The sequence below is a fragment of the Aplysia californica genome, unplaced genomic scaffold (genome assembly GCF_000002075.1).
Source record: "Aplysia californica isolate F4 #8 unplaced genomic scaffold, AplCal3.0 scaffold00136, whole genome shotgun sequence".
Classification (NCBI taxonomy): domain Eukaryota; kingdom Metazoa; phylum Mollusca; class Gastropoda; order Aplysiida; family Aplysiidae; genus Aplysia; species Aplysia californica.
In genome coordinates, this window is record NW_004797406.1 from 1,128,243 (window position 1) to 1,150,422 (window position 22,180).

The following is a 22,180-nucleotide window of genomic DNA, read 5'->3' on the forward strand; positions in this document are numbered from 1 at the left end:
ATAAAAAAAGAAGGAGGCGAGATAAAGAAGAAGCAAACCACACCAGAGCACCCGCCAATCACCCACTTGCTCATGTCAATGTGTGCGGCCAGTGTGAACTAGCTTTGCAGAGACAATAGACCATGATCGACCAAAGGTCAGGCGACAGACATACCGTACATTCGTTCTCCTGGCATCGCAAGGCCTATAGGAAGTGAGTAGGCTTATGGCTGTCCCCGTGGTTTTATGCACCCCACATAATTTAGCAAAATTTGATCATTTTTTGCATAATTTCTTATTATCTTCCTTTATCATTCTTTGTTAAAATTAACAGAATCGCATAATTTCACATTTTTGGGCTCTGTTTGCATAATTTCAGAATGTTTCTAGCATAAAACGACGGGGACGGGGACAGCTATATATGGATGTGTCTGATAATAGAGGCAAACAAAACAATGGCGATGTCTCTTTTTAATCGACACACATGTGTTCTTGTGTCTCTTTCGTCTGTTTGGCATCTGGAAACCAGCAAGACTTGATGATTTGTGTTACTTGAGGGTTGCTAGTGAAGATTTAGCCGACATAATCATCGGAATTCATTTTGATTTAGAAATGTGAGCATTGCAGCTCATCCATAATTTTCTAACAAAGACGAAGGAAAATAATGAGATATTTTGTATTCTTTAGTGTACTATTGTCTTCCGACTAACTAACAGTGTTCTGTTTAAGCAAACTCCACAGTTTATATATATATATATATATATATATATATATATATATATATATAAATAAAAGAACAAAACCAAACACACAGCACAGACAGGACATGCAGAAGTCATTGCACACAGAACAGACAACACACATTATGACAGTAAGAGATCAACACACACAACACAGATAGGTAACACATGACAAATTACAAGCAACAGTCACCATACAAAACAATTTTATTATTCAGAATAAAGTCATCATTGTTGTTGCATTTTCTTTCCAGGGAGACTAAATATAATGACTGAATGTTTTTTTTTTAGTTTTAGTAAGAGTTTTACTGCACTTGCAACACAATAAGGTCCTATAAGTGCCGAAGATTAGAGGTGTTACAAGAAAGTAACAAATACCAAAAAGAAGGAGGAGAGATAAGGACGATAGACCATTGATAGGAAAGAAGAAGCAGAATGGCTTGAAAACACTTTCAATAAACATAGCTGCCACTCAGGAATTACAAAAAAGGAGGAAATTCACGCGAAAGCGTACGTGCGCCCTCCGAAAGCCGGAGCAAAACCAGTGAAATCCAGATCCAATATGTTGGAACATCTATGTTTTTGGTAGGGAAAACTGTCATATTTGTTAACTACAGGCAACTGAATTAAAATGCATTTGCAAAAAAAAAACCAAAAAACAATCAAAGACACTAAGTTGACTAACAAGCATTTGACCCAGTTTGGAGACTAAAAAGTGTTTGCAATCTAGTGTTTCATAAAAAGATTTCTTCCACTTTAGACTTGAGCAAAAATGTTGAGCAGTATTGGATTAAGGAGGCAACACCTTTGCCGCTGTAGTAGTAGTACAAAATTGTCTTTCTTGTTAATTGTTTACTTTCTCGTGTTTAATTCCGGGGGAGGACTTCGTAGCGAGCAACCACTCTGAACTCTATGAATGTTTTACTCAATGGCCATCAAAATCAGCACGGAAGGCCGAAAGCCAGTGTATGTTACTAGATCTAGATATATCTACCTACAAATGATGAAATAGCCGTGGTTTACGTATTCTTAACTCTAGCGCAAAGAGTTGAATATCCAGTCGGGGATGCATAGAGTTTCGTCTAGATTCTAGATCTAGATAATTTAGGATTTTAGGCGCGGCTGGAATTAAAAGCGAGAAAGTAAACAATTGCCTTCTTACTTATCGCTCCAAACGCAAAGTGCAGCACTCGGCTTGTTCAATTCTCAAATGAAATTTGAAAGCACATTGTCTGCCTCTTTCTCAATCCAGCTCCATTTATTTTTGCATTCTGCATCAATTTCTCTTGAATCTCTGCCGTTTTTAATGATAACTCGGCACGCCATCGCCCCGATGCTCGATCGACAGTCCACAACAATAAACAATGTGAAACTAGGCACAGAACGGAAGTAGAAAGCTACAGGTGGACATGCGCACGCCGCTTTTTTGTCTCACTCCCGGTTCGGCGATTTCCGCGTGTAAAAAAAAAGTATCGCGATTTGCGGCCAAGAGCTGTCCAGCGGAGGAAGGAGGAAAGTAGCGGGAAAAGCTAGATGGAGCGGAGTTTCCGCTATTTAGCGGGAAAGTGGCAGCTATGAATAAAGCAACATAACAGCAGCGTTTTACACCATCAGACACTCTACAATATCACCATGAAGAAAATGTTAATGATATTTCAAATGCCATCAGTGGGCAGAATGTTGCATAACAGAGACATTTCACAGTGTAACAAAATTAAGGAAAGTTGATGGGACATCTACCAATCTCATCCATCACACCGAGAAGGGTCACAATGTTATAAGCAGCAATGAAAGGAAGGAAACAGTTGACAATGTCCCACAGAACATTAAAACATAACAGTCGTTGGAGCAAACATAAAGAACCAGTAATGTGCGCGCTGGGCTAATGATTAAAAACTAGATCAATATACACATTATAAACAAAATTAATTTAGCACCAAAAGCTAAACAAAATGCTTGTACCATACCAATTATTTTGTGCATGTGTAAGTTAAAGTGCATTTGCACAAGTTTGTGTTATCTGATGGCATTGCTAGGCAACACAGCATCAGAGGTGGTGTAGTCGACGAGTTGACTAGAGCAGGCAATGAAGGCCTGTCCATCAGAGACAACCACTTGCCTCTCCACGAACGCCTCGGAGCTGACTGGGGGCTGGAAGAAGGAGAGAGACGAGTTCACTTCCAAGATGTCTGCTCCCTCTTCCTCTTCCCCACCCACACCCACCATCCCACTTCCATCACCCATGATCCCCCCATTGCCGATCACCATGACAACATCGTCTTTGCCCACCCTCTGCCCCCCAACCTGAGCATCACCAGCATGACCATGGACTTCCATGACGGACGGAGTCTGACCCCCAACAAGGACGTCAGTAGAAGCTGTGGGGGAGATACCCCCTACTGCACCCCTCGCTTTGTGTTCAGACAAGATCATCAGCCTGGTGTCCTCCATCTCCGTCTTGACATGCGACCCACTGTCTGCCAGCCTGCCCTGCGCCTCAGCATGGGAGACAAGCCCCTCCGCCGCCACTTCCCGCCCATCCTCCTTGTGCAGGTGCAGCTCCGCCTGTGGCCTCATCATGGCCCCCGCCACATCTGCTGTCAGGATCTGCGTCCCGGCAACCTCACTACCAGCACCCATATTGAGAGAGCTGGCCTCAATGATTGCGATGGGCTGGATGGCCATACCGCCTGGCCCACTGGCAAACATCTGGCCACCTGACACAGCCGGGATAAAAGCCGTCTGTATAGTGGGGGCGCTACCATCCACAGACTCGGTCAGGTGCACCACGTAGTGATCTACCAGCTCTCCTGCCGGCCCCAGGCTCACCCGCTGCAGTGAGGGGGACAAAACCTGTGAGCCTGTCAATGTCTCCTCTTCCCCTTTGTCGGGTGCAATCTCCTCAACCTCCATGTCCAGTCCCGGGGTCACCTCAACCTTCTCCGTGGGAGTAAGGACTGGCAGCGCCTTCACCACTTCCACAGACAGGGTGTTCTTGCTGCGACGCCGAGTGCTGCCGGGGGAAGCCTTCTTGCCTTTCAGCTTGTCCGGCTGCCTGTGTGGTTGCTGCAGCTGCTCTGACTCCTGAAGCTGCTGCTGTTGTTTTGCCGACAGATGCTGCGCCACCAGCTGTGCTGTGGTGGAAGAGAGTAGAGTGCCCTTGCCCCGCGTTCTAGATGGGTACTGCTTGCCCCTACTTTTGGCGATGGAATCCGGAGTGATGCTGATCATGCGTTTCCGCGGGCGCCCCAGCTTGCGTCGATTGCGTGGGCGGAAGTGCTGCTCCACACCAGCTCGTGACGGAAGACACTTGTGCTCATTGAAGAGCTTAGGACGGAAGAACCCTTTCCCGCATTTCTCACACTTAAAACGGAAGTCAGCGTTGTGGCCTCGCTCGTGTTCCACCATGTGGGGCCGGCGGGAGAAGCTCTTGCCGCAGATGCTGCACTTGTACGGCTTGATGCCACTGTGGGTGATGATGTGGGCCTTCAGCTTGTCCGGCCGGTTGAACTCTTTGGTGCAGCCTGCAACCACATCCATAACATAATGTCAGAGACAGATGACCGTGATAAGTACATTATGTCAGAAACAGGTGACAATGATGAGCCAATTAAGCCATTAACAGATGACAGTGGTGAGGACATACGGTCGCTTTTAAGGACAAGCGGGCTAACCCAGATTCGGAGGTTTCCAGAAATCTTGCCCTACACCAAAAGTGAGCATTGCCCTACCTGTAGGAGAAGTTTGGTTTCATTGGTGCGTATATTTGTTTGGTTATGGAGAAAACTCTCCTTGTCTTTTAAAGAAACTGAACAAGGGGGAAACACTTTACCTTCAATTTTATCAAAACAGCACTTTTCAGGATAGCCCCCTTGTGCTTAAAAGCAACCATATGTCAATAACAGAACAGGTGACAGGTATGAGGATGTTATATCAGTAACAGGTGACATTGATAATGACACGTCATTGACAGGTGGCAAGGATAGGGACATTACGTCAGAGACAAGTGACAATGATGTAAACCTTATGTCAAAGACAGGTGACAGGTAAAGAAGACAACATGTAAAGGACAGTTCATACTGCATCAGTGACAAGTGAAATTATGCCCATAATAACTGACAGCAATGGGGCCTTACGTCAGATAAGTCTGAATTATGTCATCTACAGCAGACATCATTTGACCGACAGCTAAGATAACGTTAGTGACAGAGGACACCTATGTCTACGATTGTTTTTAACTTTCACTTTTTTTTTTTCAGGAAGTGTTCAGAGATTTTCTTTTTGAAGCAGGACATCAGAAATTACAAGCCTTATCCCAGGTCCGAATTGAGTAAAGAGAAGCCTATTGATTCGATAAAGGTCATTTAGGGCAGGACAAAAGCAAGACAGACACAAACAATAAAGGGAAAAGAAAAGAAGTAATTCCAATTTCAGTCCATCGCAGTGAATTTGAGGAAGGGGACAGACAAAACACAAGATCGTGTATACCACAAACCATAAAGAGCTCTTCACCTGCAATGTTCCGGAAGGGACATCGGTATTTCTTGACAGCGTCGTGGATGGTCATGTGACGCTTCAGCTTGTCCTTACGGTTGAAGGCCGCCTGACATATATTACAAGCATAGGGAGTCTCACCCGTGTGGATGAGCACATGAGACTTCAGGTAGTGCTCAGTCTTGAAGCGCTTGTGGCAACGGCCACACTCAAACTGACCTGAAACATACACAAGAAGGGTAGCAAAAGTCAGAACCGATATTTAAAAATTCATATATATACACACACGTTTAAACTCTCATAAAAGTCAAACTAATGGAAACATACACACATGTTTAAACTCTCATAAAAGTCAAACTAATGGAAACATACACACATGTTTAAACTCTCATAAAAGTCAAACTAATGGAAACATACACACATGTTTAAACTCTCATAAAAGTCAAACTAATGGAAACATACACACATGTTTAAACTCTCATAAAAGTCAAACTAATATGAAACATACACACAAATGTAGAGTGTGTCAAACAACATACGTCAAACTGACCCGCAGGATACAAACTCTGTAGCACATCAATTTAGCAACTGCATTTTAGGGCTGGGCAAAAGTAAGATGGAAAGAAACAAGTAAGATGGAAAGAAACAAAGGGAAAGAAGTAGAATTAATAGCTCATCATCATCATCCTCCAGTGCCTAGCCGACTGGCATGGGCGATCATGGACCTCCACTTCACTCTGTCTTGCGTTGCAGCAATGGTGTCTGTTGTTCTTGCTGCTCCTAGCATTGTTGTCATCTTGTCCAGTATCTTTTCCCTCTATCTGCCTCTTCCTCTCTTTCCATCAAACTTACCTGTTGTTACAATATTCTCCAATTCCACACGACCTGTTATCTCTTCTTGTCCGAAATGGGAAACTGAAGTTGCTGGATTGTCACAAAGACAAGATGGAAGTGCAGCTATTTACTGAAAACCTTGTGGGCCTCAAATTACATTTACACCAGACCCTCAAGAAATAAATATAAAAACGGCAAACATTTCCCATGAATTCCGATCTACTGTGTAGTAATCCACCCTTGAAGTATCTTACCCTCAGAGCCATGGATGGGCAGATGTCGACGGAGAAATCTCTCACAAGTGAACTGTTTCTCGCAGTGTGGACATCGGTAGTCATGCGAGGTGGTGGACGTGTGATGCTCCAGAGCCTCAGGGGTCGTGTACTTGTTGCCACATTTTGTGCATTGGAAGTGCCTGGGTGGGGGTCACAAAAACTAACAGTCAGTACAACCACAGTGGTCTTCACAGCATGGCGAACAGAGTGGCCGATACAATCAACAGTCAGCCGAACAGTCGTTACAATAACCACCCTTGTCTCCTTAAATGCTACAGGAATAACCACTGTTGTAACCTTTAATGTTTTAACATAGTTACCATAAGTACTATTTGTCACGTTCAATTTTATTGCAATAACCACTATTGTCATAATTAATGTTATTATTGCGATAATCACTATTGTCACATTCAACGTTATTGCAATAAACATTACTGTAATATTTAATGTTATTGCGATAACCACTATTGTAACATTCAAAGTTATTGCGATATCCACAATTGTCCCATTTTATGTTACCTTATTTCAAAAACCACTACTGTAACGTTTAACATTACAACCATGATCACTATTGTGGGGCACTTATAGTTGAGAGAGTACAAACCCCTACCCACCCTCCCATGTATGTTATACCTGGGTCCCGACTTGACACTCTGGTTCATGTACACGTGAGTGTACTGGTGCACTCCCAGCTCACATAGAGACTTGAAGTACTTGTGGCACTGGTGACACCGGTAACTCATCTCGCTCTCGTGGGACTTGACATGGCTCAGAAAGTCGTCCAGGTCGCGATAAGACTGACCACAGTTCTTCATCACACACTTGTACACCTAGGCAAGCAGACAGTAACAACACATAGGTCATTCATGTGAACAGGTGCACTGACGCAGACAGAGGAGGGAAACAGACACAGACAGACAGACACAGCAAGAAAGGAGAGCAAGGGAGTAATAGTCTGGATGAGATACACTTAGAGAGAAACAGAGAAGAGAGAAAGATAGAGAGAGAAAGAAAGAGAAAAGAAGTGAGAAAAACAAAGATTAAGACGAACAGACAGCCTTTCCTAACCATAAACATGAGACCACCGAAATATCTACTATATTTTCAGATCACTCTCTCTTTCTCTCACTCCTTCTCCACACATAAGCCACCTTCACTCATGAAGCAAACACAAACAAAGCTAAACTGTACCAAGGACAGGTGCCTGTGTAAGCCATCCAATGGTCCCCCCCCCCCCAATCTCCAAAACCAACAAATCACCTCCCAAACAAAACAGATAGGGCATGAGCTAAACCACGAGCTGCCAGCCGTCATATGTAGTAACCTGTTCGCTCTTGTGCGTCACAAGGTGCGTCTTGAGCTGGTAGTAGGACTTGAACTTGGCTGGACAATACTGGCACACATAAGAGTTGTCCACGATCACCTTTACCCTCGGCCCGCTCTCCTCCGAACCTTCCTCGTCTTCTGGTTGTTGTAGTTGTTGTAGTTGTTGTTGTTGTTGTTGCTGTTGTTGTTGCTACAAAAAAACAAGAAAGAAATACAGTCAAACCTGCTCCAACAGCCACATGTCTAAGATAATCACAAGTACAAACGATTACCGCTCCCTCCCCCCTAAACAATGGTACGTATGTCCCAGGAGAAACCTGTCAGCACACAAGTCACTAAAGAACTGCAATTGTACGCATGCTCTCCAAAGGCCTGAGTAAAACCAGTGAGATCCGGAGGCAATATACTGGAACATCCATGTTTTTGGAAGGGAAAAGTGTCATATTTGTTAACCATACTGAATTAAAATGTATTTGAAAAAAGACAACAACTCACGAACATGCATTTGACCCAGATTGGTGACTAAAAATCCAGTGTTTGTTGCCAGCTTGTGCCTCATAAAAAGATCTATTTCACTTTCGACTTGTGCAACGATGTGGTAACTCCTTTGCCACTATACAAGATTTCTTTATCGCACCAAATGCAAAGTGCAACACCCAGCTTGTTCAATTTTCTAAAGAACTGTTGAAGTCGGAAACCGTCTGCTTCTTTCTCAATCTAGCTCCATTTATTTTAGCAGTCTACATCAATTTCTCTCAAATTTTCGTCATTTTCAATAACAACACGGCGCACCATTGTCACGATGCTCGATTGACAGTCGACACTGTCGCTCCACAAAAAAGTAACAATGTGAAACTTTAGCACTAGGCACAGAACGGAAGTAGGAAGCTACAAGCAGACATGCGCAAGCCGCGTTTTCGTCTCACTCCCGGTTCGGTGTTTGGTGTGTGTAAAAAAAGTATCGCAATTTGCGACAGAGAGTGGTCCAGCGGAAGAAGGAGGAAAGAGAAGGAAAAACTAGATGAAGAGGAGGTAGCGGAGTTTCCGCTATTTAGCGGAAAAGTGGGAGCTATGACTAGTCAGTCTGGAAGGGTTTTTTTTAATGTTTCTACCATGAGACTGCTGTATTTAAAGCGTTATTTATTTTATTCAACTTTCCGTGGTCATCAAGTCTGGGACACTCTGTGCAACATTTATAGACACAACTGCTTACCATTTGGTTCACAATGCTGGAGTCAAATGACCTGGGAACTCTTGCATCAAAAGTGTCGGAGGTTGGGGGCTCAGACAAATTGCCAGGTGCAGACCCTGGCCCTGTGGGAGCGCCATCCGTCACTGAGGGGGGCGTTGACGTCTGCCCAGCCTCTTCATTCTCCACCACCGGCTCAGGCTGTTTAGGGAGGGTGTTGGAGGTACCACATGGCCACACCTACCAGGAGAGATGTCTGCCAGTTAGTTTGTCTGTTTGTTCAACAGCTCAGAACATAACTGTCCCTCATACGGTAATTTTGTTGTCGCAATTGGAGTAACCAGATGCACACTGACACAATCATGATCATTAAGTGCAGCAAAAAGTAAGACAGATAGACAGAATCAACAGAAGGAAAGAAAAGTATGAACTGTCAGAGGCATCCTTCAACATCTGCACAGGTGAGAGACACACAGCAAGGCAACAAGTACACAAGACAGGAACACGGTCTCCTGTCAACACCCTCAAACCATCCATGGCGGAGAAGAGGATTAACTCTTTTTATCCGGGCTACGAGTATACTCGTAACGAGGACCAGTCCGGGCTACGAGTATTCTCGGAACAGCGATACGGTCACGCCAAATAAGCTAGTTCTGCTTGTAATTACCAAAATACGCAAATACGGCGATGCTAGCTCTGCCTGAATATTTTAATTTTCCAATGAATAGTGGTTTCTTTGTTTTTGATGGGTGTAGAAGCTTGAAAGATGTCTCGAAAACGCACTTTCACGACCGACGAAGTACTTTTTGAAGTGGCGATGGGTAGTGAGGGGGAATAATACTAATTTGATGAAAGTGACTCTGAAATAAGTGCTGTAAATTCCGTTGTGGAAGATAAGAAACAGGACATAGACTCACCTAATAGCGATTCAGATCATGGTGAAGGGGTCAGTACTGGAATTCGTGCTCAATGGGTAGGGCTAGATCTAGATCTATAAAATCCAATGGGACGTCGTGGGCGCGGCAATCAGGGTCAATTTCGAGGGTGGAATACACCTCAAAATCAACATTGTACTATTGGTGTATTTTCTAACAACATACATTTACAAAAACTACATTCAATTTCTAACATAACTGCCAAATTTCCTTAAAACCTTAGAGAAAATGTAAGAAATACAACACTTTGAACTATACGCACTGACTTCCGACGCATACGGCGCGGCGGCCCCAGGACTGGTACAGAGTCCATGGGGGTACGGCTAGGATAAAAAGAGTTAAAGAAGTTATTTAAGTTTTGGTAAGAGTTTTAAAGCACTTGCAACACAAATAGGTCATATAAGTGTGGAAGATATGGTGGTGTTACTACCAGAGAGTCAAGAGTAACATACAAAGAAAAGGAGAGGAGAGTTCAGGACATCAAAAAAGAGCAAATCACACCAGAGCACCTGCCAATCACGCACAATATTCAAGAAGTTAACAACAACAATAGGCAAATGCAAAATGCTCAAGCATATGACGCAAACAAACAAACAGGTCCAGTGGACTGATGTGTAAGTACACACAAGGGTAGCTCTTACTTCCACGACTATCTGGCCAAACACACCCACACACAGCTGCACACTTCTCATTCATAAGGACATAACACAGAATAACTCAGCCGGCTTGACTTTACCACTGACCCGACTTACATTTGAAAATTTTGCATCACTCATAAGTACAAATATTTCATCACTATTAACATCAATTTCTCTTCAAGGCCTCACATACTTTTGGTGATCATTTCCTTTCTTTCTTTCTCTTTGAGGCTGACTTATAGATTTTATTAAAAATATAACCACTTTTTTAAATTGCCAAGGGTGACAATATGTAATGAGAAGCTTTTATTATTGCGAGCATAAGACTTACTTTGTGTGTGGCCATGTGTTTCTTGACATTGGACTTCTGAGCAAAGGCGCGGCCACACACAATGCACTGAAACGGTTTCTCCCCTGTATGAGCACGGACATGTTGTTGAAGGTCAAAGTTCTTGGTGAATGTTTTGCTGCAGTACTCGCACTGTGGACATATACACATACATTTTAGTGGCTAATGGTGAATATTTTTCAGCAATTCCCACACTTAAGTACAATTAGAGTGTTATCAGAATAGAAAGTCTTGGAAAGAAACAGATCATACAACCGTGACCTACAACAAGAGAAAAAAAAAGCACTTGAAACCATCTAGTACAATCAATTTAGAGCATTTATCTGTATGCTAAACAAAATTTTTTTAAAAATATAAACATATATTTGTGTCATGACACTGTGAATTCAGGTGCTCATTTTTGGGCATGTAGAGTTAATTAGTATCATCTTAAAGATTATGCATTCAGCTTGCAATAGGCAACAAAAAACACCCACCAATCTTGAAAAAAAATCAAGATATTTGCGATTAAAGGAGGCGGGGGCTGCCTGGTGTCAGAGGTTATATTTGCGAGAAAATTACCGTCAAAGTTCAGTTACTTCCAAAGCATGAGTGTCCTTGGAAACCAGAAATTTGCATTTTTTAGCCTTCGATCAACATTTTTCAGTAAAATCCACACAAAAATGAGTTTTTGAATGGACATACAAGCTGTTAATCCAAAAACAGAAACTTTAAAAAAAATTGCTCTAGGCCAGAAAATTGTTGTTTTCTTTGATTTCATTATTTTGACAAGCACCTGATTTCACCATACTGCCTCACAACTTATTTTCACATAACAATTTCTTTCAATCTAGCTCTCTCTCTCAACACCCCTCGCCCCCTCAATAAAGAACACGAACAGCAACCAAGAAATACTGTCCTGTACCTTGGGTTTACCATCCCATGCCCTCCTACCGGCAAAAAGCTTGTACGCGAGGTGCGTCTCGCGGTAATTACCCTGTTCCCCATCGAATGAGTTTCGTTTCATTTAATGCTAGCTTTTGCTTGTATAGAAGAACTATTCACGAACCAAGTTTTTTAGTAATAATTAAGCCTCTATTTAGAAATTGGAGGCAAGCTTTTGCGGTTATAATGAGACATAGTATACCAGGTTCAGGTGACTAGAAAAAACTCAGGGTTTAAAGATTTAAGTATGAGCTCAGAGTCCCCATTCTGCAAAAACCATGAACAAACAGACCTGTAACTTGGGTTTACTGTTGGCCTCCTCCTCGGCGACAGCGGCATTCCCAGAGTTCCGAGCGGTTTTGCCCTTGCGTGTGCTCAGCAGACTGACACTGTTGTCTGCGTTCAAGACTGTGATGAAGTTGTTCTGGGCAGACTTGCGACCTGCAGATATGCATACAGCAACTTACTTACAACCAGAACACACACACATACACACACATACGCAGGTACACACATAACTACATGGTTACCAAATCTCCAGTCTTAAACAGGTTTTGAAAGTCTCAGAAAAGACCAGACACAACCATCCAGCCCCAAGCTGAAGAAAGTGACTTCAAATGGGATGTGCTTATGTTAGGACAAATCAGAATAGGGTCAAATATTCTACCCAACATTTAGAATAAAGCTCACAGTCAGTTCATGATCAAAGACCCTACAAGATGAGGGGGGGGGGGGGGGGGGGGGGGGGGAGAGACAGGGACAAACAAAGGAGAAGCTTTTCCTTGTGTTTTAATTCTACAACTGTACCAGCACAAGACTAAACGCACAAGCTGAATCCACAATCTGATAACAAAACACGCAAACTGTACTCACCAGCTTTGGTAGTAGTGGCTTTGAGAACCTGCGGTTGGACAGCGGCCGGAGCGGAAGGGGCCATGGCCAGGGAGATGGGAGGCTGGGGGGCTGGTGGAGGGGGTGGGGGCATGGCCTGGGCTAAGTGCTGCTGCTGTTGTTGAGTTTGCTGTATTTGCTGCTGCAACTGCTGTTGTTGAAGCTGTTGCTGCTGTTGTTGGATCTGCTGCTGCTGTTGTTGCAGTTGTTGTTGCTGCTGCTGCTGTTGTATATGCTGTTGCTGTTGCTGAACACCTTTGTCTGTGATGGTGGTCAGCGTGATCTGGGGGGCCTGCTGGACCAGGAGTTGACCAGTGGCCCCGGCAGCCGGCCCAAAGTTGTTGGCCGAACTGGTGAGGCTGCTGATGGGGCTGAAAATTGTCACGCCGTTGGAGTTGTTGGAGGCCTGACCCGCAATTGGGGCTGTAACCTGGAGGTTAGACACGCAGTTTGAGTGAAAAGAAACAAACACATCATCACAGTAATTTAACGTAGGAAAAAAGTCAGATAGATAGACAGACAGAAACATTAAAGGGAGAGAAAAGTACAAGGACCTGCCAGTGCCATACTCCAATCATATGCTGCAGACGTGTAAGTGGTCCTCCGAATAATTGCCTGAAAATCTGAAGAAGAGTAGCTGCGGCAAGCGGGCGCCACAGGCACAACCCTCATTCAACTTGGGGGGGTCTGGGGGCGTGCTCCCCTGGAAAAGTTTTTTAAATTAAGGTATCTAGACTGCTATATGGGGGCATTTTCAGCTTGGAAAAGTAAAATATCAGACCATAAAAAAGTCTATATATAGATGTATTCTACTGAAAACAGTAAATCAACTGGGCATCACTTTCACTTACTCAGATATTGAAACCCACGGGCATCAGGACAGTGCGACTTGGTGACAGGATTCTACAGACGGTTTATATAAAGTGTCTGGGGCTGGGGCTTATCAACACCTCTGATCATACCAGGCTGTACGATTTTCTGCATGTAACCTGAAAGAAAGTCTCTGTTGCTGTCTCTTTCTTCTAGCCACTTTAATTTATTTTTGACACTGGCCTCAATGCTACTCAGATCATCACGCTCAGAAACAATGAGCTCAGGCATCTTTTCAAGACAAAGTACCTAGCTATAGATCTATATTCGAGATCTACCTCCAAATCTGCACACTCATAAAGTCACCACACCAATCACAGTTACAAAGAAATACATGAATAGTTCTAATCAAAAAACTTTTCTGGTAGAAACAAAAGTCAAACTGTAAAACAGCACTTGTCAAAAAAGAAAACATTTTCCGGCAAAAAGAAAAGCTACACTTTGAAAGAGCACCCACAAGAATCGTAGCTTTTCCTTGCACAAAACAGCACACCAGGCCCACCGACACGATGACTGAGCTTCAAATAATGGCTCACTGGCGGATTAGATATCTCAAACCGATTGCCCAACTCGCAGGCTCGGCCTCGAAAACAAATGTGTTCGTTTTTTAGGCCGTGAGTCGGGCGATGGGTTTGTGCCAAAAAGGTCACTTTCCGCCCTCAATCTGGCTAGCTCCAACTATCAAACAGAACTGAACCGATTGTGCTCATGGGCACTGGAAATAATGTGTGTGCACACTTTTGTTTATTTCATGGAAATGCAAATGGCAGGGTGTCCAGCAATATTTCCTGAAAAAATTTACTACCTGGAAAAAAATTTACTACCCAGCAAATCAAGCCCCACACCAGCTCGAAAAAGGGAGTTAATTTGCGCCATCAATAACATATATATTTTTATTACATAACATATGGAACGAAAAGAACACACAACAAAGTCCAGTCGACAAAATGGAGGATAGACAGATGATCGCAAGCTTGCTTGCAGCTAGATTTAGTTTTAGTTAAGGTTTTAACGGCGCTCGCAACTGCATAGGTGATATGAGCGACAAGGGGTGGATGTCAACAGAGAAGTACAAGCTTCGACTATCAAGGCACCCCGGAAATAGAAGTTCACAAGTGTGACAAACATACAAAAGAAGTAGAGGAAAATGACGATAGTAAAGAAGAGGACAGAAAAGGCAGCAGTTTCCCCTACGCGGGTCCAGCACAGTATGAGCATGACATTGATAAATCAGCCCATTTACAATTCTACTGTGCATAAGAACATGTTAATATCCTCCCTTTGGGAATGGCCTAAAGACATTTCAGTCAGTAGCACTGCCCTGGTGGGGGGGGGGGGGAGATTTGTACCTAATGTGTACACACAGGGTGACTGCCAAACCGGCTTCTCCATTTTCCAGGGCCATGTTACACAACAACAACGCGCGCACACACACACACACCCACACTCACAAACACGTAATGACTCAAGTAAACATATTCAGTGTGAGAGGTGTAAGAACTGTGAGAGGGCAAGAGGCAGTGGCACTGAAAATCTGCCAGTCTTGAACAGAAAGCTACAATATTGTTCTAATTTACTATCACCCAACAAATGAAACGCGAACACTTTATTTCAATAACACGGCTTACAAGGTATGAAAGATCCCGATTCCACACAAGGCCTGCACCAACGCGCGCTTTGCAGAGGGCTCTAAATCTAATCAAAATTCAGAAATTTGCATACAGTTTTTGTCCTCTGGTGTTGCCTTCATCCGCTCCCCCCCTCCCCCGAATGTCTCTTTTAAAAAATCAATAATCCCTGCCCTACTCCGTAGTCCTATACTTCGCAACGCTCGACTTTTTAATGAACTTTGGCGACCCCAACAAACGCTGGTGCTCACCAATGCCGTACTTTGTAGTGCCTCGCACGAAGGTTCACTGACCTGTCACGCTGGCGAACCCGACAATCTAAAAATCGGACAAAGCTTGTATTTTCTTTTCACTCCCCCCCCCCAACCCCCACAAGTGACAGAGTCCGAGTAATTAATAAATTTTGTTTGCACGGCGACACAGCGTTTATACTGTACAACCTGCATATTACAAACGCCAAATTTCAGGGTGGTAACGAAAGCGAAAGTAGATCTCGATTTTCCCAATCGAGCCTCGGTGTCACATACACTTCCACCTGCCGCCATAGCCGGCTTTTCACGTGAAACGTACTCTCGGACGAGGAAAAGGTAGAACGAATAATTATATCACAATCGCGACCTGCAAAAACGGAGGCTAGGGTTCACTGAAAAGTCTTGCTGGCTTCATCACTTAGTATGCAGGCTAATTTACGACCGTTTACCAAATTTTTACTACCTTCAAGGCAAATTTACTACCATTTACGACCTTTACGACCAGGGCGCCGAATTTACGACTTTTTTACGACTTTGCTGGACACCCTGAAATGGGAGCTGGAAATGCGTAGTATTTTTTTTAATTCGCATGTCTGTTCCAATAATATATGGCAAAATAGAAAAATTCGCATGAAAAATTTTGACGCCCAAAGACGTTTTGTCCGAAACGACCGGCCGGGGCAGAAAAAATTTGGGCGTAGTCAAAATTGCAGGAACACTTACACATCTGTAGGCTGGTCACACACAGCGGGACCAAAAGGAGCAACCCTTTCAAAGGAATTGTCACAGTGGCCACACTACAGTAGTTAGAGACAATTAACTACAGAAGCGGACAACTACATGTCACTTAGGAATTGTAGAATCAGCATTATCTGTAGCCAATCAGGGAGAGGAGGAAAAACAAAAGACGGTGTACCAAGACTCACAAAGCATACACAGGAGAGACAAAAGATAGCTTACATCGACCAAACACCTACCATCTTAACATAGAATAGATAAAAACCACCCACCATCTGTATTGCCGGTGCGGTCAGCCCTGAGGTGTCCAGATTGGTGAGTGCCATGAGGTCGTCCGTGAAGACCATGCCTTGCGAAAGCTGTGAGATCGGGGAGGAAGGGACACCGCCCAAAGTCAGCGTCTGGTAGAGACATGAAGGTTTGAAACATTGAAGACATTTCCCCACACTGACTCTATATATCCTACTTTCAAGACAATTTAACAAGAACAAAATCATGCTGGAGCTAACATCATCAAAGACAAAATATTTCTCCTGAGGAACACATTATCAAAAAGAATGGCATTTCTATATTTATACTGCAATAATCACTCAATAACTGAAATGAACCATTCATGAAAACTAAACAAATTTCCATCACTCTAACTAATCCCATATGTAAAGTAAACATGACCACTTTCATTTAGAGACATAAGAAAAAACTTGTCACAGGGTTTTGTGTTTCTTTGATGGTAACAGAACAACACTGGTATGAGGGTAACGACCCTATTGTACTCAGTACATTACAAAATAAAACCACTCCAAACAAACAAAAGCAGCTGAGAAAAAAAGTTAACAGACAGCATACCGCATTGGCTGGCTGGTTCAGCGACCTGGTGAGGCATGGGTGAGCTTGGATGATGGGCGCAGTCGCATTTATCTAAATAAAGACACAGCACACAAACAGTACATGGTTAACTCAGAGCAATTTTACATTCCTAACCTATTAATGCCAACACTGAGCATCCATGACAACAATACAAAACCAAAAAGAACAAACATTCATGAAAACTGCATCTCCATTCATCTCAGCTGACCTAAAAATCTTTTATTTACACATTTCTTGAACTAAACCGTCAAAATTTCCTCAACAGCTGTTTCGACTCAACATAAAAATCCAGTCTTGACAAAGTTGATCCATGCATTCTAACAATGAACAATGGCCAACAGACCAAATATATATATATTTTTTAAAAATTTTTTGCTACAATGTACACTCACCAATATCCCCTCACCCTCCTCTTCCCCAGTATATCATCATATTCCATAACACTGTACAATCACTGATCAACAGAAGTCCAACCCCCCCCCCCCCACACTTATATTTCTTACATAAGGAACTCCCCTCCCCACCTAATAACTGTACAAATATGTACATGAACCCACCCATATTTGTATTTCTTACATTAGATACAGTTCCATTGAGCTGGGCCTGCGGAAACTGTCGGTTAAGATTTATGGTGGGTCCAAATGTGCTTGGTCCTGGACCAAGGGTAAGCTGGGATGTTTGAGGTTGCTGAATTTGCTGCACTGTCTGCTGTGGCTGCTGCTGAGCCTGGAGCAAACATGGCGTCTGTTTGTGGCTGACAAATGCCGGCAGTGAGGTGAACTGCTTTTTGCACTTGCCACACTGGAATATGTCCTCTTCTTCATCTGTAGAAACATAACATACAAACAACTATCAGCTAAGCAATGGCAATGAATGATAATAATGACATACAAATTCCTTCAGCTTCAGCTGCATGCATACATTTATATTACATTTATACCCATACACACCTACTAATGCAAAATATTTGCGGATAGAACAAAGAGCATCTATTTGAAGGAACAAGCCCAAATCCCCAGAAGTGTGTTCCAAGTTCTTGTATTTTTTGTGTCAGGGGCACAGCTGCTTCTGAAACCACTCTAACATTTAGTACAGAATCTTTTGGTTCAACGTCAAGAGGAACGACACTTTCTTAGAACAAAACAGAAAAACACATCAAGATAGAAGTTGAATTATATTATATATAACAAAACAGATTACAGAACAGTGTCATATTTAAGGAGCAAAGATGTTATGATTATGAAAAGATGCTTGACTTTTACCATAATCAAAAGGCAAACTTTTAGACACACATTTAGTTGAAAACAGAAATTCAGATTTTTTATAAAAATTAAGTTGACGCTATTATTTAACCCAGTACAAGTTACCTGAAAACAATTTAAGAGCAACTCATCTAGGCAACTTTCCTAAGAGTCTCAGACATACACAACAAGTGCATGCAGCAATCATTTACTGCTGCTGTAAACACTCATGACAGAGCAAATTTCAGCTCTCAAAAAACCCACAGTATTTTAACCTGCTTTCATACCTTGTGCTTCAGTAACAACTTGAGAGTCCAGCAATGACCTCACGGCCACCACAGTCTGATTGTCCACAGCTTGAACTGATCAGAGCAGAGAAAAAACAAAACTGAATTACAATAATTCATACAGTATAAAAATAGCATAAAATGACTTATGTTATGTTGACTACTTTGTTAATGGTTTTTGTAGGTTTTAGGGTGCGTTATTTACGAATATGAAAAAAAAAATTGATATTAAAAAATATTCCAAATGTCCCGTTTGCAAGATATTGACACCTATATCGTATACACATATTTTAAAGAATTTGACGTACTAATACACCAGACTGGGAAAAAGTGAAGTGATTCCACAGCAAGTCACGTGTCACAGACTATGCGCCATCTAACCTTTTTGAATGCGCATGCGCACACGACTTCTAACCACTTTGCACATTAATTATTGCACATGAAACATTTCACAGTGTCTGCTGTGCTTTGCTTACGTCATTATAATTCCCTCTGTAAGTTTGAAATCTAGTCTAACCGTCATTCTCGCTCTGCTCCTAGTCCGGGTTGGGTTGGTTAGATCTCTGTCAAGTCATAGATTCGTGCCAGTCATGCACCTTCAATTATTTATCTCAAGTGAAAGATTCTATACGAAGACAACCAGAAAAGCCGTGATTTTTTAAACGTTTGCATGGTGTTTTGCTGAAGGAGGTAGTTTGCCCGAAGTGTAATATGCAGTGCACATTTCGTGAGGATAAGTGTTTATGGTGCTGTTGGAACAGTTGTGATTCCTAGACAAAAAAGAGGATGCATTGTGGTTTCAGTGTTTCCGACAATAAAGGTTCTTTCTTGGATAATTGCTCTATTCCTATGAGGAAAGTAGTGTTATTTGTCAACCATTTTCTCAGTCGTTTGTGGGACCACAAGACAGTGCAAGAGTGTTTAGGTCTTTTGGCCCATTCTACTGTGGACTGGCAATAATTTTGAAGCGAGGTGACAGAGGAGTGGTTGAACAATCAGGAGCCCGTAGCCGTACGTGGTAGAGGTGTGGAAGTAGAGATCGACGAAACAATAATTGTGAACAGAACATATGAGCGGGCTCATGTCTTGAACCAGATTTGGCTCTTTGGAGACATTGAGCGTGAGTCGAAGCGAAGTTTTGGGGTCGCTCTGATCGCAGAGGATGATAGGCGTGACAAGAATACTCTGATTCCTATTATAAAAAAATTAATTTCACCATAATTTGATGTTTTGCAATTAGGTTTGATCATTTTTTTAAAACAAATGATTTGCAAGGGTTTTAGTGGCTAGGTGAGTTCTGCAGCAAAAGTAACGGCAGTTTATCCCCCAAAACGGTGTATCTGTAGTGTATGCTGGTCTAAAAGTAAAAATTTACCTTTTATTGTTGTGGGGTGGGGGGTTTTTTGTGGGGGGGGTTTATGGCTTGTTTTTTGTTTGTTAGTTGCCGTGTTGTTTTTTTGCCTTGTGGCTATGCGTACGGCCCTCAGATTTAGATAGAAGTGAGCTAACGGCCTTGATAATTGCTCATCTGGACCGCGTCACTTTATCGATCGATAACTTGGCCAAGACAAAGATCATGTATAACAAGATAGTTCACTCCTCTATAACTGAGCCAATTAAAAAAGTGTCCTCAATGTTTGGTGGCGCCCTCTTCGAAAAAGAGCGGACTTTGCAATCAGAGTTACCTTACTTGTGTGAAAATATACAATAAAAGAGAAACTAACAAACTGTGCTATTCCTATTCTTCCTCTGGGGAAAAGAAAAAGAGCTTCAAAACAAAGACTGCAGCATTTTATAGCTGCACGCATAGAGGGCCTGTGTGCTTCCCGGGTAGCCCGGCTCACACCCATTATAAAGGGCCTGCGCCTAGACGGTCAGAGAATGTAGAGAACGTATTGAGATCTAGATCTAGGCCTGCGCGCTTCCAGGGTTTAAGTTTGTCCACTTGTAGTGTCCGGTTTGATAGTTTATGTGTGCCAACAAAGAGCTTTATAATGTGAAGTGGAGGGCCGTACACATAGCCTCGATGCTATACGTATGGGAGCCGTACGCACAGCCACTTCGGTGGGTTTTGGGTTTTTTGGGGGGTTTTTGTTCGGTGGGGGGTGGTTCTGCTGTTGTCTGCTAGATCTAGATATCTAGAACTCTAATTTAGTTTTAGTAGAGAGGTTTTATGGCGCCTGCAACTAGATCTAAGTCTCAGTCAAAAGACTACTTAAGGTGAGCACCAGAAGATTAGAGGTGTTACAAGAGACATATTATATATAAACCAGCGTTTTAACGCACTTATATAGTAAAGAGAGAGATCTAGATTTAAAGGGAGTGTATATACAGACCCGGTAACCGGGAACAAAGTCACAAAGTATACAGACCCGGTAGGGGAACTCTTTTGTGATTTCGGAGAGTTTCAGCGCCCTCTTGGCACAGGGTAGACCTAGAATCTAGGTTCTTCTAGATCTAGATATCGATGGCCTAGGATAGATCTAGATCTAGATCTGGGCAGACAGACATAAATCTTTGATCTAGTTTCGCGGCTAGCCTAGATCTAGAGATCTAAATGAAGATTGCGGATGTCTTTTCGATGAACGATCGTTTTTCCTCTGTTTTGGAGTTGGAGGAATCGCAATTTGAAGTAAAGAACAATGTTATAATTTAAATCGAGCAGCCACCCTCTCTATTTCTCTGCCTCTCTCTCTCTCTCCCCTCTGTTTATCGCTCGCCTTCTCTCTATCTTTGTTTGTCTCTGTCCTTCTTTGTCCCCACCTATTTCCCACTCTATCTTTCTCTCGTTCCCTCCGCCTCCTGCCAACTGGGGCATGTCATACATTTTGCAAGCACCTCTCTCTCTCTCTCCCACACACACACACGACTAGGCCTAGATTTCTACCGGGTCTGGGCGCTGAAACCTTCCGAAATCACAAAAGAGTTCCCCTACCGGGTCTGTATACTTCGTGACTTTGTTCCCGGTCACCGGGTCTGTATACACTTCGTTAAATCTAGATTATATTAGCCTCGCTATAAGTCTAATAATAATCCACACCTTGGCGGAATCAGCGGCTTCATCTTGTTGTCAAGCAATTTATGATTTCATTACTAAATTTTTTCCGAAACTTTTTTAGATGTACAAATCCGATTCCAACAATTCGGAACATGAATAAAAGCAGTTACAAACTTTAAAGTGTAGAGACACGTGCATGCATGTCGTGTATTTATGAATAACCGAACTGCCACGAGGCAATGTTTACCATTGATCGGCTGGTTGAGGTGATAACAAAGTGCTATACAAGCACTTGTATCTTGGTTCGTGGATTGTGTTGACAGCCGTTCCATGAATCATCACACAACCCGCAAGACTCTCCTTTTTCCGATGACCACACAAATTGCAATCCTTTCCAGACTTAATATGACAAGAAAACTACTTCAACAAATAGGACGTTGCAAGTCGAACAAAAGTATTAGTGTTTTCCTAAACTGATCGGCTTTTAAAATAATTTTTATACTCTGACTTTACGCTGAGATCTGCCGGGAGTTGGACATTCAAAATGGCGAACCACCCCCTCCGCGATGAACGAAACCTCGATACTCACGAGCTCTTGCGAGATCAAAACAAAGGTCCAAGTATCGCCGGTGTTAAGTGGATCGATTCTCAGATGGTATCGATTATCCTGGTTTGGATAATCGATACTACACAGTAACAAAAGTTGATGTAATTTTAATTTATAAA

The 22,180-nt window shown here is 42.7% G+C and overlaps 1 protein-coding gene across 1 annotated transcript; it reads right to left on the minus strand.

The window, feature by feature from the left end:
• Positions 1-908: 908 nt before the first annotated feature.
• Positions 909-22,037, minus strand: LOC101860804 (zinc finger protein 341). The gene is made up of 14 exons (XM_005096738.3): positions 21,702-22,037; positions 18,457-18,531; positions 17,505-17,752; positions 16,908-16,979; positions 16,334-16,462; positions 12,557-13,004; positions 11,976-12,124; positions 10,742-10,891; positions 8,862-9,077; positions 7,647-7,838; positions 6,956-7,152; positions 6,302-6,462; positions 5,232-5,432; positions 909-4,243 (listed from the first exon to the last, which is right to left on the minus strand). The coding sequence occupies exons 1-14, from the start codon at positions 21,784-21,786 to the stop codon at positions 2,736-2,738; spliced, it is 3,831 nt and encodes a 1,276-aa protein (XP_005096795.2). The 5' UTR covers positions 21,787-22,037; the 3' UTR covers positions 909-2,735.
• Between the last annotated feature and the right edge of the window lie 143 nt (positions 22,038-22,180).

Excerpts from the sequence above, each read along its gene's own strand:
- LOC101860804 (XM_005096738.3), bottom strand. The coding sequence starts at position 21,786 with ATGGAACGGCTGTCAACACAATCCACGAACCAAGATACAAGTGCTTGT. Across the intron at positions 10,892-11,975 it reads ACAGTAAACCCAAGTTACAG|TGCGAGTACTGCAGCAAAAC; the intron begins GTCTGTTTGTTC and ends ATATGTCCACAG. Across the intron at positions 7,839-8,861 it reads CCAGCATTGTGAACCAAATG|CAACAACAACAGCAACAACA; the intron begins GTAAGCAGTTGT and ends GTTTTTTTGTAG.